Source organism: Chironomus tepperi, unplaced genomic scaffold, assembly GCF_022539635.2.
Source record: "Chironomus tepperi strain 1889 unplaced genomic scaffold, CSIRO-AGI_Ctep_v1 contig_416, whole genome shotgun sequence".
Taxonomy (NCBI): Eukaryota; Metazoa; Arthropoda; class Insecta; order Diptera; family Chironomidae; genus Chironomus; species Chironomus tepperi.
This window is the reverse complement of record NW_027226538.1, coordinates 45,673-61,539: the sequence shown is the minus strand read 5'-3', so window position 1 is coordinate 61,539 and position 15,867 is coordinate 45,673. Positions and strand designations below refer to the sequence as shown.

Here is a 15,867-nt window from a genome sequence, read left to right as displayed (position 1 = left end):
TATCTTGATTCTTATTTCATATGAAAAAAATTGTGAATATTGTAAAATTTTTACAATTTTTTGTGAGTGTCTGAGCCTTGGATATTGCTTGAAATCGTTAAAAAATCGTAGCCACAAGTTTTTCAATAATTTTTAATATCGCTGACTTTTTGATTGTTTTGCTTTACATTAAAAACAGATGATTAAGTCATTTTGAAGTTGAAGGATTGTGGTATGATGAACTTTATTGTTGTTATTTTATATTACCTACATAAATCTGTCCCATATAGCTTGATAATGAAAAATTAAAAAAGTGAAATGATTGCGGAAAAGTGTAAATTGCTCGATCATCTGTTATCGTTTAACTTACGTGATGTAGAGCGTAAAAGTGTTTAAAACTAATTTCCATTATTGACGGAACTGATGTTTTTGAATTTCGGCATTCAAACGTGTTGATGAGTTTATTTTTAGATCAAATAAGAATAAGACTTCTAAAGGTTTATTTTTGCAATGATGTAAGAATTGTCCCTTTATCGATCTGTAAGATGAATTGCTCTGTAAGATGTGTTAGATCTGTTAAATGCCGCCAAACTTTCCACGATTGTTTCACATGCTAGCATGTAGATTGCATCTAGATGGAAAGCTCAACAAACGCAAAACTGCGCAACCATACGCAGATTTTTCTATGCGCAGACTTGCGCATTTGACTTTTCAAACACTATAATCGTCTACACGTGATAGCAAGCTTTTAAAAATATATAAAGTTCTGAGAAAATTCACATCTTGTTTGTTTGTCGAATGATCACCACAAATGAAACAAGAATTTTTTATGATTTTGGGAATCACATCTGAATATTTCATTGTAAAAAGTATTATGGATTTTAATAACTAAATTATCATTTATTAGTTTTGATGATGACTAATACAAAAATCTTTGATCAAATAACATTAGTTAATTATCACGTCGTTATTTTTCTTGTTTTAGGCATCAAATATACAGATATAAAAAAGCTAGAAATGATTGCTAATGTGACAGTAGTTCTTAGTTCTTGACTAATTGATTCTCATTTATCAAAATCGATAATATTTCAAAATTCTTTAAATTCTTAAGCACTGTTAAACTGGCTTTTAAGGCTCCGACAAAACTCTTTTACTAACACTAAATGTTTGCCGTTTCCTTGTAGTGTCCACAAGGCAACAAAATAGTTTTAAATATAATGCTTCAAGGGCCCAGTCTAATGAGTTGGAGGCACTCCGATTATTAATCTGATGTAATAATTTTAGACCTACAGATTATAATGTGATCCGAATCACTTGCCTTAAAAGTTTCATAATATAGCATTCTTCATTTGTGTCGCTCGGGGCTATGAATTAAATTCTTTATCTAAGTATCACATAGCAAAGTGTATCATTGTCAAGATTACAATACACATCTATTTGATATTGTGTAAGTCGGTTATGTTCTGATTTACAATGACTCCAAACCGAAAATGTGACTCGTTACTCTGCACAAGATCAATGTACAAGTGATCTCGTGCTTCTTTGTGAACTGTATTCCAATAAACTTTAGAAAATTAATAAAATCAATCATAATTTAATACTTAATTAATAATATATTTTATTAAGGTACTACTCGAAATTTGGTATGACAGTTGGGTTTTTTGGTTAACATTTGTGTTAATATTAAGGCAGCAATGGATAAATAGGCTTAGTAATGTTTAGAGATCGTTCACTTATTACGTTACAGAATAACGATAAATGAACAATGGAATCTTTGGAATGTACATTGCTTAAGCCAGATTTATCCCCTACCTGAACTTAATAAGTGAACGACCCTAATCTTTAAAATCTATAAATAAATCAACAATACTTAACTGATCTATATTAATATTCTATTGCAATCAAATAACAAATTACAGGACATAACTGAACATTATTTGTTCCTTATCTCGGATGTTGTAAAATCTTTTAAATTCACTTTTGACACTTGTAAACAACAAACATGGAAAATAGGTCTATTGATTCAATCTCAACGTCGTCGTCTCACAAAATAAATAGACGGAACTTCTTACTATATGTCCTTCTCATTTTCACACCGACTTTCATCCAAATTTTGATCCATTGATGCTCTTCGAGCTGTTTCATAGCTTAAACTTAAAAGTTGCTTCCTTAAATCTTGGGTGATTTCAGGTGCTTCAGTTTGGTTGACTTTTGGCTTGTTCCATGGCTGCGTAGTTCCATCATTGAATAAAATGTAAATAATTCCACAGACAATCATAATTATTGCAGTTAGTTCGAAGATGTGCTGCCATGCAGTAGTTGTTTGATTGTTTTTGGTTAGTTCTCCAACGATCTAAAAAAGAATTAATTTAAAAATCAACTGCTTGATGGATTATGACATAGTCACTTACCATAGGTGACACAAATCCAGAACAAATAGCAACCGTACTTGTGATTCCTAATAAAATTCCAGAATAGTTGGGACTGTTATCAATCATTCCGGCTAAGACACCTGATGATACAGCACCATGTAAAGCAAGTGAAATTGATAAGAATGTCACAGCCATGATGATATTACATCCAGAATAAGCAAGTCCAAGGCAAAAGAGTCCGTTGAAAATCAAATCTGAAAATGAATTTTTTAATTTTTACTTGAAATAATTTACACAATTTTATCAACTTACGGAATAAAGTAGCAAACTTCCTGACACGTTCACGTGACATTTTATTGTGCGTCAGCAGATAGTCACCAAACATCGAGAACATAAATGAGAATAAAGTCCTCAATAAATGTGGAATTCCTGATAAAATTCCAGTCATTTCAACACTCCATCCATGAATGAAACGGAAGTATGTTGGACTTTGTGTCAATAATGTGAATAGACCCCAAATTCCACCGATTTGTGCTATAGCAGCAATCCACGTTGATCGTGATTTCAAAATTGGTATCCATGGAATTTCCTTTCCTTCTTCTGATTTTCATCTCGAATGACGGATGAGCCAAGGACTTCAAGAATGTAACCCTTTTCTGCTGGATGAATGCGAGGATGTTCTTCTGGACTGTCATAGACATTGTATTGCCATAGAATAAACCAGATTGTACCGACTACAAAGCATGTATGAAAGACCCATTCCCATGATGAGATTTTAATGATGTAACCAAAAATTGGATATGCTATAGCGGTTCCTGGAATTTTTTTTGGGAATAGAATTAGATTCTAAAGTATTCCAAGAATTATTTCTGTGACTTACCAATAGAAGATCCCAAATAAGCAGTCACAAATCGACTCCTTTCATTTCCAGGTATCCAAAGTCCCACAAGATGGTGCATTGCTGGCCACGCGAGACCTATTATCAAATCAATAATTCAATCAATTCAGTTTATATTCCGCATTAACATTTCATTACCAGTGAATATTCCAGATATCACTCTGACAGCTATGAGTGCATGATAATCCAAATAGCTGATAAGTGGAGTAATGAAACAAAGCACGCATGAGATATAATTGGAATATCCAAAAATGAATTTTGTTCCATATTTTGATGCTAAAATTCCGCCTGGAATTTGTGATGCCCAATGAAGCCAATAGAATGATCCAAGGAATGTTGCCTGCTTTCGTTCGTCCCATTTAAATCCATCACGTTCATATTCAATCTGAATGAGTCAATTTATCATATTGTTTGAATTTTTTGACACAATCTTGACATGCTTGTTATCTTACCTCAAAAAAGTCCAAAAGCCTTCGTTCTATTGAGGTGTATCTTCTACTTCTATCATTCTCTACAGTTGCTAAGCCTGTATGATCACTAGATGTAGTATTAAGTATGACATCACTAAAACATTCTGGTTCCACACTTTCATTTTTCTTATAATTCATGTCAATCATGTCCACAATTGCAATATTAACATTTATACGGATTATATAGTTAACAGCAAATCCAAAGAATGTCATGTACCATAGTACTGTCCGTGCCTTTACACCTTCCGTTTTTTCTTCAACAAGTTTCGGTGCCACGACCATTTTTTTTCCTGCTTATGCTGTTTATCCTATATCCAGCAAAATTCTGACAGCAACTGAAAACTCCTGACGAGATGTTTTTGAACTTACTTCCTCAAAAATTATGATGTGAAAAGCATGTTGTGGGAGAAGATAAGACGATGATTACCAGAAAACAGTTTAATGATCTTCAAATATTTTCCTACCTTTAAGTAAAAAGAAATAATAACAGACAACAGTTGTGATGATAACAATTTCGACTAGTTAATTTATTTTATATTCTCGGTAGTGATAAGAAGACTCAAACTTTTTGTCATATTTTACTCTTTTTTTTTCTTGGTTTGATGAGAATTGTTTGTGCCTTTATCTGCTACCGGAATATTAATTGTCATTGCGTGATAAATTTTAGAAAGAGCATTTATGAGAGTAATGCTTCATTTAATTTCAGCTATTTGTAGACTATAGAATAGAGTTGAATGTTTTTATCGCATTCACACCGTAGACAGTAGGAAAAATATTGAAATTTATTCATAGCTATAGTCGTGTTTAAGTGCTTTTTTTTAAAAGATTTATTGCTCGACGAGATGAATCTTTGGAGTGTATCTAATTTTTTAGAAGAGAATTGAAAGATAAACTACTGATATTATTACATTGTAGTGCTGAATATTTGAAAAAGGTTAATTGAATTTATCTAGTCGTCTTACCATAGAAGGAAGTTGAATTGAATTTAATTATTTTAGAGATTCTTTTAATTTGCGTGAAAAGCATGTGGTTTAGACGAGGATTAAGCCTTACCACCTTTAGCCTGATTGTGGGGCTGCCACTTTTCAGACGAGGTGGTTTGGATAGGCTTTTAATCAATCCTTTAACGTCCTTATTCCGGCACATAGCTTGATCGCTAAAGGTGTATTTAGTGATATCAGAGAATACTAAGAGAAGGTATACATTTGACATTTAGTCAGCTTAGGAATCTCTCAGACTTCGACTTCCCCATTCCCTTTTTGAACAAGATATTTGGGGGTAACTGATTGTCTTTGGAAGTTAAAAGAGACACTTTTTATGTTCCTAAACGGTACGATTTGTTATTGATTTTGCCAATTAATGGGTAAAAGCTGTTACAGAGCTTTTAGCTTATTATTACGACTTTTTGCCATTTTATCCTTAATACAATCACGTTGTTGTGAATGTGCTTGATATGATAGTTTTGTGGGAGCTTTCCAGAATTTTTTAAAAGGTTGAAGTTTCGACTGATCCAGTCTTACATAAAGAGCAAACTTAGCCTTTAAAAGAATCTTTCCCTCTTCCTTAGGAGGAGGAGCTAGTGGGAGTCGGAGTGACAGCTAGTTTTATCAAAATTTAGAGATGGTTTCGTATTTTCCGATTTTTTTTTTTAAAAAGGAGTGTTCCAGTCCCTAAACTTCTTATGAATACGCTTCAAATAGGGAGTAGGATACAACTTGCGTTCGCATTTAAGAAGGATGGGGTCTACGATTTCGTCTTTGTAATATAATCCACTCACCTAAAACAATCAACTTTAAGCTTATGGTTTTCAAAATATTTAATCACTATTGTTCCCCTTAATAAGTTCACTTAACTGCTACTCGATTGCTTTTAAATTACAAAAAAAAAACTAATTATAAATATTATAAATGAAATTTTTCCTAGTGCATTGGGGTCATTCACTTATTATGTTACATAAAGCTTTTAGCTTCCTTTTACTTCGTTTCAAAATGTTCGTCAAATGCTTTTTGAGATGTAATAAAATCGTAGTCAACCCCAGCTGACGTAACAAGTGAACGACCCCCTTTACACATTTTGATTTATATTATAATCAATTCCATTTGTTAAAACTTATCAAATTCGTGGGAAAGACTTAATTGAACATAACAATTGAACAATCTTTTTTGTGCTTTAAATATTTGCTGTGCTCTTACCTTATAGTTCAAGTTACAGAAGCAAACTAAAGTTTAATATTTAGAACATTTTTACATTATTTGATTTGTGAATGAATTTTTTGCGTATTGTAGTAAATTAGAGATGATTACATCACGGTATGGATATGAGATTTATACTAGTCACTTCCTGATTGTTGCTAAGCTTTTGTTTTTGCATGTTACAGAGAATTTCAATTGATATTAATGGATATTAAGACTAACCATTTCTTACTAAATTCCATAGTCTAGAAATCCATAGAATAGACATAATTCCACTAAATCCAACCTCAACCTTTTCATCTAATCCACAGGATATAGTTTTCTTCAATGATGCCTACACCAATTCATCAAGCAGTGGTGATGGAAGTCCTGATTTTGAAACAGCAAAATCATCATCAGGCGATAAGTCACCACAACGTAATCAATCGTTCCTTGCAGCTGTCATCAATGCCATAAAAAATGCAACATCAAGTAAACAAAATCAAAATCAATCATCAAATAACAATAATAAATGTCGGGATGTTGAAGACGACGACTCAACAGAAATGCTCGATTCCGAAACGGAACCATGTTTAATGATGGAAAATGTCCTCGAAGATGTCCAAATGCCTGACTCACATTCACATAATCTCGTCTCAACATCACAAATTATGTTGTCACAAATTGAGATTCCATCGGAAGTATTAAAAAGCTCTATGCATGACTATCGTGAATGCTCATTCGATAATTTATCACAAGCCATTGCTAATCGTCAACAAATTGAGATGCAAACAAATGCAATGGCACATAGACGACATAACTCTGAGAGAAATAGTACATCAGATGACATAAGTCAGGAATCATGTGCAGATGTACAATCGATTGGTGAATATTGTACAGCACAATCTATCGTCGATCAAGTCATTGAAGTTGACAATTCCATTACAAAATTACTAAAAGTCCTTCGAATAATACAGATGGATAATGATAATTGCATTCAGGAGTTGGTTACTGACAAGTAAGATTGATTAGGATATTAATTGTAGTTAACGGTGTGGATTGTGTTTATTGAGGGGTTTTAAGGATTGATTCTTGAGATTCAATGTGCATTTTATGTCAGGAGATCTTAAATGATCCGAATTGGATCTTAATTGATAAATCAGAGACCATAATTGAGAACTGTCTTGAATCTTTGCCTTCAATACCAAAAATCCTCAAAAAACACAATTTCCTTCAACCTTTTAACTCAATCATCCACAGCACTTAAATACTAATTAAATCTCATCATCCATTTCATTTCAGAAATAAGATCCAAGTCAGTAAAGAAGAAACCATCGAGAAACTTACAGAATGGGAGATGATAAATCAGAAATTAAAAGGAGATTTAAAGGATGCTACACAGCAGTTAATTGTGAAGGGAAATGAGCTCGTAAATTGCAAGACAGAATTGCAAAGACATCGCCAGGAGATTGATGTAAGTTGCAGGAAATGGATGATAATTAATTCTCTTAATTCATTTTTATTGTTGCCTCATTTTAGAGACTTAATCAAGACATTTGTAGTCTCAGCACGTTATGTGCGGAGAGAAATGAGAAGAAAATTGACAAGGATGAGATTCTTACGAAATTAAAAGTGTGGCAGGAGACTGGTAATTTGCCAGAAGATGAGATTGTTTCACATGTTGTATCTGCTTGTAATGAGGTGAGTTTGTGCTGATTTAAGAGTTAGTTCCGTTGATTAATGAAGAAATTTGTTACAAATTGTTAATCTTAGGTTCCAATTCTGAAAGAGAAATTACGCGAGAAGGAACGTCAATTGACTGAAATTTCAAATAGTACTGTGATGAATGGCGGTTGGCATCAAGCAATTACAGAAGCTAAACGACAATATGATGCCATTGATGGCGCTCTTGAGGTAGCTTAAGAAACTCAGTTCCTCAAATTACCAAAAATTAATTTTCAAATTCCTTTCTAGACTCTTCACAGCATCCAAAACATCGTCAAAGACTGTCCAGAGTTGACAAAACTCCAACGTGACTTGGAAGAGACAAACTTCAATACAATCAGCACATTGCCATTGGGTCATTTGAGCTTATCAAATGGAAATTTAGTTACAGCTGATTTGAATGCAAATGAATCATCACTAAATGATAGTGGAAATGCACAAATCATTGACTCGGCTGCTTGAGATTAAAATTTAAAGTTTTTTCAATTTGTGATGACTCATGATTGGCTATGTGTAAATGATTAATGAAGAATATATTTTAATGAAAATTAAACGTATTAAAAAATTTTTTCAATACTTTGTCATGTTCTTCAAGTATTTATTGTCATTTTAATATGCAGGAAGGGATTTTGTGGAGCTTTTTCGAATATTTTGAAGTTTTTTGCATTCGAACAAATTTGAGATTTTTAATTTTATTAGATTCTAAGAGTTGAAACGGATATTGGATGAAGCCAGATGAAATCTGAGCAGACGTTAAGGTTTGAAGCAGAGTTGGTAGGACTTCAGAAGTCGGACTTCCAAGTTTGACTTCACTAAAGTCCTCCAAAATCTGATTTGCAGATGATTAATGACCAAAAAGTCCATCTGTAGACTTAGGTTTATATCAAATACGTACTAAGGATAGTTGAGGCCGATATAAAGAGACTTAGAGTTCCCAGTCTTAGGTCTCGACAAATCTCGTGACTTCGGAGAAATCTTGAACAGTCTTGGACTCGGTTTCTGTCGTCTGGACTTCGGTCTTGGTCATCTGAGCCTCAATCTCTCAAAATTTGTGGAAAACAAGACTTCGGAGAACTCCAATACGTACCCAGAAATGACTACTAAATTGCAACAAAGCTTGGAAGTATTGAAAAAGTTCTACAACTCCTTCTGCTTATCTTATCGTCTCTCTTACAATTTAATATATTAACAAGAACAAACAAAAAATTAAAGGAATCAAACAAACCCACCCGCATGTGATGATTTTTTTCGTATTTTTTTTTATTTTCAAAATTTACAATAATTGTGATTTTCAAAAATTTACATCATCAAAACATTTAATTTAAGGCATTTATCTCCTTCTGTCTTTGATTTTCTATTTACTTCATTTCTTAAAAATCTTCAAAATCGTTAAATATTTTTGGAATATAAACAAACATTCAAACTACTTTTAAGGAATTTCACTGCAACTTATATTAAAAATATTCAGTAAGTTTAGAATAAATCAAGTGAAGTTAACTCTGTGGTCGTAATAATTGAATGACATCAAGATTATTTGACATTAGACTACATTGGATGATGCTTGGACTTGCTACAGTCAAATTACAGGCTTAAATTACCAGAATTCACTGAATTATTTACAAATTTTAAGTGTTTTACTAATAAGAACCTGGGGAGCATTCGGAAATTACGTAATGTTGAAGATTGCCTCTTCCCTTACCGTAACCCCATCACCTCCTACGCCCTAAACGCCACGTAGTCTCTAGGGTTTGGCCAAGAACCGCAGACTTGCATTTCAGATGCACAGGCCATCAGTTTTCGGCAGTATATTATAGTTTGTCCAAGGCTTCAGGTTAGCATTAGGCTTGCATGTTTTGTCTGCAGACCTGCAGTTTTGAACGAGCCCAAGTAATTTCCGAAAGTTATCTTGCAAAATTGTTAATTTGACGGCTGTAACTCACCAGATATCCACATCTAAAAATTATTAAAAGACCTCGATTGGACAAAAATACGTTCCAACTAGTTGATGGCAAGTCAATGTCTATTTCTAGTCCTCGCAGAGACAGATGTGTCACAGACCACAGAGTAGCCATCTCTTGACAAAAAACCATTCAAGCATTCATGTACTAAAATATCCAAAAATTTCGTTCTTCTAACAATATAAATGTCATGACTGAAATTTCTATAAAATGGAAATTTTTCTATTGTCGAATGATGTTAAAAATGGCAAATGGAATTGAATTTGATTTATAAACAATTAATTATTATGAATTAGGCAGCATTAGGTATCGATTGATTAAAAAAAAATATTCTAAAAATTGAAATTATCGTCCAGAAATTCTTCAATTTCTTAGTTCAAAAAAGGAATAAAAATTATCGAATAAATATAAACAAGCAGCACCTTTCCGTACTGGAAAATGTGCTTAAAATGTTGTTAATGACGCTGTAAAATTTTATTTTTTTCGTAAAATTGCGTCCAAAATGTCATTTAAATTTGCTTTTATTTTTAAAGACTGAACAATGCATAAAATATGAAGAAGGAATTGCTGAAGAATTAATAGAAAAATAAAAAATAATGTTTGTTAATGGATATTGAGACAATGGCATGGTTTTAATGCTTTTTTTTCTTGCAGAGTTGTTGTCTGGGAAGGTTGAGTGCTTTACTTAGAGAATTGGAACTTGGTAAAATTGGTCAAAATCATCGTCCATGGCCACGGCAATTTCGTGTCTACGGCTGCATAGTTGTGCCCTAACAAACAAGTTGTGCAGGATGAGCTCTTCAATCTTAATTTGAGACCAAGATCAAGACATCCCAGTCCCAGTCTAGAGATTTTTCGATACAAAGACTTTGAAGAATTAACTTGTATTCTCGATCTCGATCTTGATTACCAATTCGCTCATGGTCGCTAATTCAGTTCTGGTCCCAGATTCGGTTCTTGGCACTGGCTCAGTTCTGGTCACTAACTCGGTCCTGGTCTTGGTCTCGATAATTCGTTAGAACTGAGACTTCGAGAAACCCTTACTAGCTTATGTCCTTTAATGCTTTTGGATGATTAAAAAGTCTGTGACCCAATACCTCTCTTTCGGTTGCTTATAATCATTGTCATACCTCTGGTACATTAGGACAGACGATAACAACTCGGGACACTTAAGCACCTTTTCCCAGACAATAAACCTGAATTTAAAATTGTTTTGCTTTCTTTTTAAAATCAAAATGTGCCCTTTTGTAGCATATAAAAATAATTTGTAATTGCGATTTTGCGAACGAAAAACACAAAAAAAAAAGTTTTCAACTTTATAAAAAAAAAATGCGAACGAGCTTGAAAATTCCTATTTTTATGTTCCATTAATTTTATGTAACGCCATTAGAGCTTTTTTTTTCAAATGTCAATTGTTTATTTTACCTTTTTTTGTATATAAAAATACTCAATTTGAGTAAATAAATTGAGGAATTGGAAGTTGAAGAAGGAAAAAATAAAGATTTAAAAAAGGATCAAAAGAAGATCAAAATTGAGAATTATTTTATGTATAGCTAGATTGATCTTAATTTTTGGAACTGAAGGTGTTGTCGAAATTTAAAAAAAATAAATTTTCAAATTGTCAAAATTAAAAATTGTCAAAATTTCAAAATTTCAAAATTTTAAAATTTCAAAATTTCAACACCATAACAAAGATCAAAGACTAAATTTCGGCTTGTTTTTAATCAAAGCAGAATCGCCTTGTTTAATACAATAATTAAGTGAAATTTTCTTTTAATTACATTTTTAAACCTAAGTCTGTCCTTTTTAACACCTTTTTCTAATTTAAACTTTCCTTTTTTGCCATAAATATTTAAGATCCTTACTCTTTTTTGTGACGTTTAAGAAAATTATTTACTTCTTCATCATCTTTATGAATTTGAATTGTAGACATTAAATTGTAAATATTATAAGGAACCGAGAGTTTCTGTTTTTGAGATTCTTAATTTTTTTAATTGTTTGTTAAAAGTTTAATTTTTTTTTGAATGATTTGAAACATTTAAATTAATTTTAAGGATAATCAAAAGAAAATTCAATAAAGAAAATTTAAATTAAAATTTGAGGAATTGATAATTTTAATATTAATCTAACTTTCAGTTCATTTAATTCTTAAATGTGTCAATCATTATCCATAATCTACAGCTACAATATAAAATTCATGCAACGAATGTTTTTTGATTTGATAAATGTTAGTGTAAAGTGCCTAAAAAACTATAGTTATGGTAAGTGTAATAAATTACAATGTAGTGAAGATGTAATGCGTCCAGTCTTGTGAACTTGAGTTGACTACGACAGCATCTGCATCATTTATTACTAATTTTGCATTCATTCCATATATTGTGTAACGTAACTTTACAATTTGAAATATACACATCAAAATTTACACATCATTATGTAAAATTGTTTCAACTAATTTTTTTTGGAATATTATATTTTATGAATTGTTCTTAAGAATTACAATAAATTGCAGGTAATTTATTTATATTAAGTCTTTAATTTTGCATTTAGCAATGATTTATGTACAATTGTTGGCAATTAACTCTCCATATACATTTAACGGAAAATTTTTATTTGAATTCTGATTCGAATTCGCCTTTTGGTTTTCAATTCGCTCGTTCTGCATAAAGGGCGCAAATTAAAAAATATTCGTTCTTTTATTTCGAGACGTCGACGAATACAGACGTATTTAACTGTCGTAAGTATTGTGAGGTTAAAGTGCCAATAATTAATTTATTAATTTACCTTTTGTATTATAGTTGAAATCTCACTCATCTCTCATTTAATCATCAAAATAAACCAATAATTTGAGATAAAATAACAATTGTATTGGATACTCGCCGACACCTTACCATTTAGATCTACACTTTCCAAGGAAATCAAAAACACTTCGAACTCTACACATTTAAAGGTGCGAGCCAATGAACCAAGTTACAATTCGTGATAAGAATATCATCCTTGATCCGGGCCTTTAATCCCGGAACGGACAAAAAATCTAAGATAATTGAGATCCGGAGCTGCGCTAGATCGATTTGTGGTCAATAATTGTTTAATGAGTGAGAGTGCGTCAGACCTCTGCACACATTAGACTTATAAAGGTAGGTAGTCTGCACAGGAAGACTGAGAGCCGTAATTATCGGTTTTATCGAAAATAGATAAGATCGAAAATATGGCCTAGGTCGACATGACTCGAATATGAGGCTGGATTTAAATTAATATCTAAATGATTTTGAAAATTAACATGATTAACTTTATTGATGGGTGTTGCCTGAAAGGGTTTGATTAAAGTAATTTAAACTTCATAAATTAATGATTCCATGCACCTGTAAATTGTTCAATTTTATTTCAAGTAATCAGCTAGATTCATTCTACGTTTAGAGTTTCGCTAGTATAGTTGTGAATCAAAATACTTGTTTTAAGGAATAGAATTCTAGTAGTAAAATATAACAAAAATGGTTATGAAGTACAAGCTGAAATCTCTTCTGAATAGACGAGAATCAAAATGTTTAAAGCTTTGGTTTGTAATTTTTTGAGTGCATTAATCTATGGATTAATATTTTACATCAATGAAAGCTACTCAAAATTCAGTACGAAACCGGAAATTCTTGTCAGTGAAAAGTACATCAATCGACATGAAATACCATTTCCAGCAATAACGATTTGTCCACCACAAATAACTAAAAGTGAATTCTTTAATTTTACTAAACTATACTATGAGGTGATTGGAGGAAAGACACCGAACATTGAGGATTTAAAAATTTTAGCGGCAACAAGTTATGTGTGTTCGTCAAACACACTTCTCTTTAAAGATTATTATAATAGAATTAAATCAGGTAATTCGGGCTAAAAGATTTTTTGCTCTTTGATTAGCGTAGCGAAGGCTATCAGTCGGGAATAATGTCGAAATTTTATTTTGCACTGAGCGGTTTTACACTTGAACGATTCTGGAAGAAAATGTCATATCTACAGTGAAGCGAATATTTCTGTGAATAAAGGGACTTGACATGTGAATTAAACAGAATTTTGTAGCATTTTGGTTGCTTAATAAGACAAAAGTATGTTGAAAGTTCAAAACGGAACCGCTTAGTTCCAAAAAGCATTTGATTGACCAATGGAACAACATTCTCTGGGTGATTCTCTGGATAAGTCAAATTCGTCTAATTCGTGTCTCAAAAACTACAAAATTTGCTTCATAAAAAAAAATTACTTTAACTTATAAAACAAATTAACTAATTGTTAATTTCGATAAAATATTAATTATAATATCTCAATCTGTTTTTATTTTGTATTGTTAGTCTATAATTCCTACAAAAACATAAAATCAAAAAGTGAGTTTTCTCACGGATTAGGAAAAAAGTTTCTCAGAATCTTAGTGATTTCACTAAAGAGGATAATCCTCATTTTCGGATTATCTACCCCAATTTTTGGGGATTATCTCGAGATAATCTCAGGATAATCCAAAAGATTATCCAAATCGCAGGATAATCCCATCCGATTTCACTAAGAAGGATTATCCAGGATCAAGCTGGATTATCTAATCCGAAGATTATCCATGGATAATCTAAAACATATTTTTTTATAATTTTTTTTTCAAAAAATATTCAACTATTGTGTTAAAAAATTTTTTCAAAAGCATAAAACCAATTTTCACACAGACTTAGGTCACTATACTTCATCAATTTAATGAGAAATGTTTCCTTACAATCCATCACAACTTGTATCATCCTGCCCAGGAGCTTTTCAAGATCCCATGCATTTAATAGCTGTTCACAAATCTGATACACTAGGTCTGCTCGTTTCAATGTCCGTTGTAAGCTTATGTAGTTTTAAACCGAAAGATTGAATAATTTGGCAAATAATGACGCTCGGTTCTACGTAATTACTCCACCAACGAATTGGATAAGAAGATAACTCGAGCGACACAAATGAAGAAGACTCCGCTAAATTTGCTTTATTAGCAACGTGTCGCTCGGATAAGCTATTGTTCAAACGTGAACCAAACGAAAATTCTGGCATTGCAAAACAGCATATTGAAGGTTCAAAACTTGAGTTGGGAGAAAATATTGAAAGGATTGACAGAAAGATGTTCAAAATATATCACTCTATCAACTATAGTGTGTAAAGAATTGATTGAAATGTCTAAAATTGTAATTGCGTTTATTATTTAACTTGTATATAACATTAAAAATTTTTTTGAAGGACATACTGTTAAATTCAGACAATTTAAACGATTCTAGTCCTTGAATTTTATCATTTTTGAAAATTTTCCCTATCTAAAAACTTTCAACCAAGAGATAATCCAGGATGATCCATAGATAATCCAGGATAATCCCAAGTTAAACATACCCCCTACCAGGATTGACATTTTGGATAATCTTTTGGTAGATAATCCCAAGATTAGGATTATCTTTTTTAGTGAAATCGGATAATCCAAATCCATTAAAAGTTACACAGAAAAATTGCCGTTTTGGACAATTCTGAACATATAAAAAAAACTCGATTTTTGAGTGGATTATCTAATCCTAGGATTATCCCAAAAATCGGATTAGGATAATCCATCTTAGTGAAATCGGCCGTAAAATTTCAATTTTTCTCTTTAATTAAGGATTTTTGAAGCGTTTAAAGAGCAAAAAACGATAGTTTTAGGTGTAATACACTCGAAATATCAACTCAACCATAGTGACAAGTAGAATAAAGTGCAGAAAATTCATGTTGAAAGTCGGAATTTGATATTTTGATTCCGAGAAACCGGCATAAAAATTAAAATATTTAATATTAAGCATGACGGTAAAAAATAATTGTACATAAATAAAGATCTGCACAAATCCCGTAAGTGTATATAAAGAATGGAGCTATTAAATTGGCAGATTATGAGAAAAATTAATTCAAAGTCGAAAATTTTGAAAAAATTTATCCAAAGAAACACCCTTAATTAAATTCCAATGGAACTTTATCCAACAAAAACATTGGCGAATTGTTCGTTAAAGATCTAGGATCAAATTTGGATCTTTAAAAGTACTATTTAATTAAATTTATTATGTTTGTAGACAAATTTTAACGGAAATTTATGTTTCAAACCGCATTTTGTTTTTCAATGATATGTCGAAAAGTTGACATGCTGACACGATTTTTGTAAATATCTCCTAAATTAAACATCTTTTTCTATAAATAAGAGTACATAACGAAAGTTTAGGGGAGCGAAAATCTTTTGTGTATCTTTTTTAAACTTTAAAATGCATATTTGAAGAAAAATATCTA

General features: G+C 31.8%; 2 protein-coding genes across 2 annotated transcripts; one reads left to right on the top strand and one right to left on the bottom strand.

The window, feature by feature from the left end:
- Window positions 1–1,572: 1,572 nt before the first annotated feature.
- Window positions 1,573–4,183, bottom strand: LOC139097236 (sialin-like). The gene is made up of 7 exons (XM_070649021.1): window positions 3,702–4,183; window positions 3,388–3,634; window positions 3,232–3,327; window positions 2,973–3,166; window positions 2,664–2,940; window positions 2,391–2,605; window positions 1,573–2,332 (listed from the first exon to the last, which is right to left on the bottom strand). Exons 1-7 carry the CDS (start codon window positions 3,999–4,001, stop codon window positions 2,051–2,053), a joined length of 1,611 nt encoding a protein of 536 aa, XP_070505122.1. The 5' UTR covers window positions 4,002–4,183; the 3' UTR covers window positions 1,573–2,050.
- A 138-nt stretch (window positions 4,184–4,321) lies between these two features.
- Window positions 4,322–11,207, top strand: LOC139097235 (putative leucine-rich repeat-containing protein DDB_G0290503). The gene is made up of 6 exons (XM_070649020.1): window positions 4,322–4,653; window positions 6,223–6,908; window positions 7,193–7,364; window positions 7,430–7,591; window positions 7,664–7,804; window positions 7,865–11,207. The coding sequence occupies exons 2-6, from the start codon at window positions 6,457–6,459 to the stop codon at window positions 8,075–8,077; spliced, it is 1,140 nt and encodes a 379-aa protein (XP_070505121.1). The 5' UTR covers window positions 4,322–4,653; window positions 6,223–6,456; the 3' UTR covers window positions 8,078–11,207.
- Window positions 11,208–15,867: the final 4,660 nt, after the last annotated feature.

What these genes read in the sequence shown, in the direction of transcription:
- LOC139097236 (XM_070649021.1), bottom strand. Translation starts at nt 4,001, where the DNA reads ATGGTCGTGGCACCGAAACTTGTTGAAGAAAAAACGGAAGGTGTAAAG. An exon ending in GGCTTTTGGACTTTTTTGAG is followed by an intron (nt 3,635 to 3,701) that starts GTAAGATAACAA and finishes TGACTCATTCAG; the next exon opens with ATTGAATATGAACGTGATGG. An exon ending in CTGGATTTGTGTCACCTATG is followed by an intron (nt 2,333 to 2,390) that starts GTAAGTGACTAT and finishes ATTCTTTTTTAG; the next exon opens with ATCGTTGGAGAACTAACCAA.
- LOC139097235 (XM_070649020.1), top strand. Translation starts at nt 6,457, where the DNA reads ATGCTCGATTCCGAAACGGAACCATGTTTAATGATGGAAAATGTCCTC. An exon ending in GACATCGCCAGGAGATTGAT is followed by an intron (nt 7,365 to 7,429) that starts GTAAGTTGCAGG and finishes GCCTCATTTTAG; the next exon opens with AGACTTAATCAAGACATTTG. An exon ending in CCATTGATGGCGCTCTTGAG is followed by an intron (nt 7,805 to 7,864) that starts GTAGCTTAAGAA and finishes ATTCCTTTCTAG; the next exon opens with ACTCTTCACAGCATCCAAAA.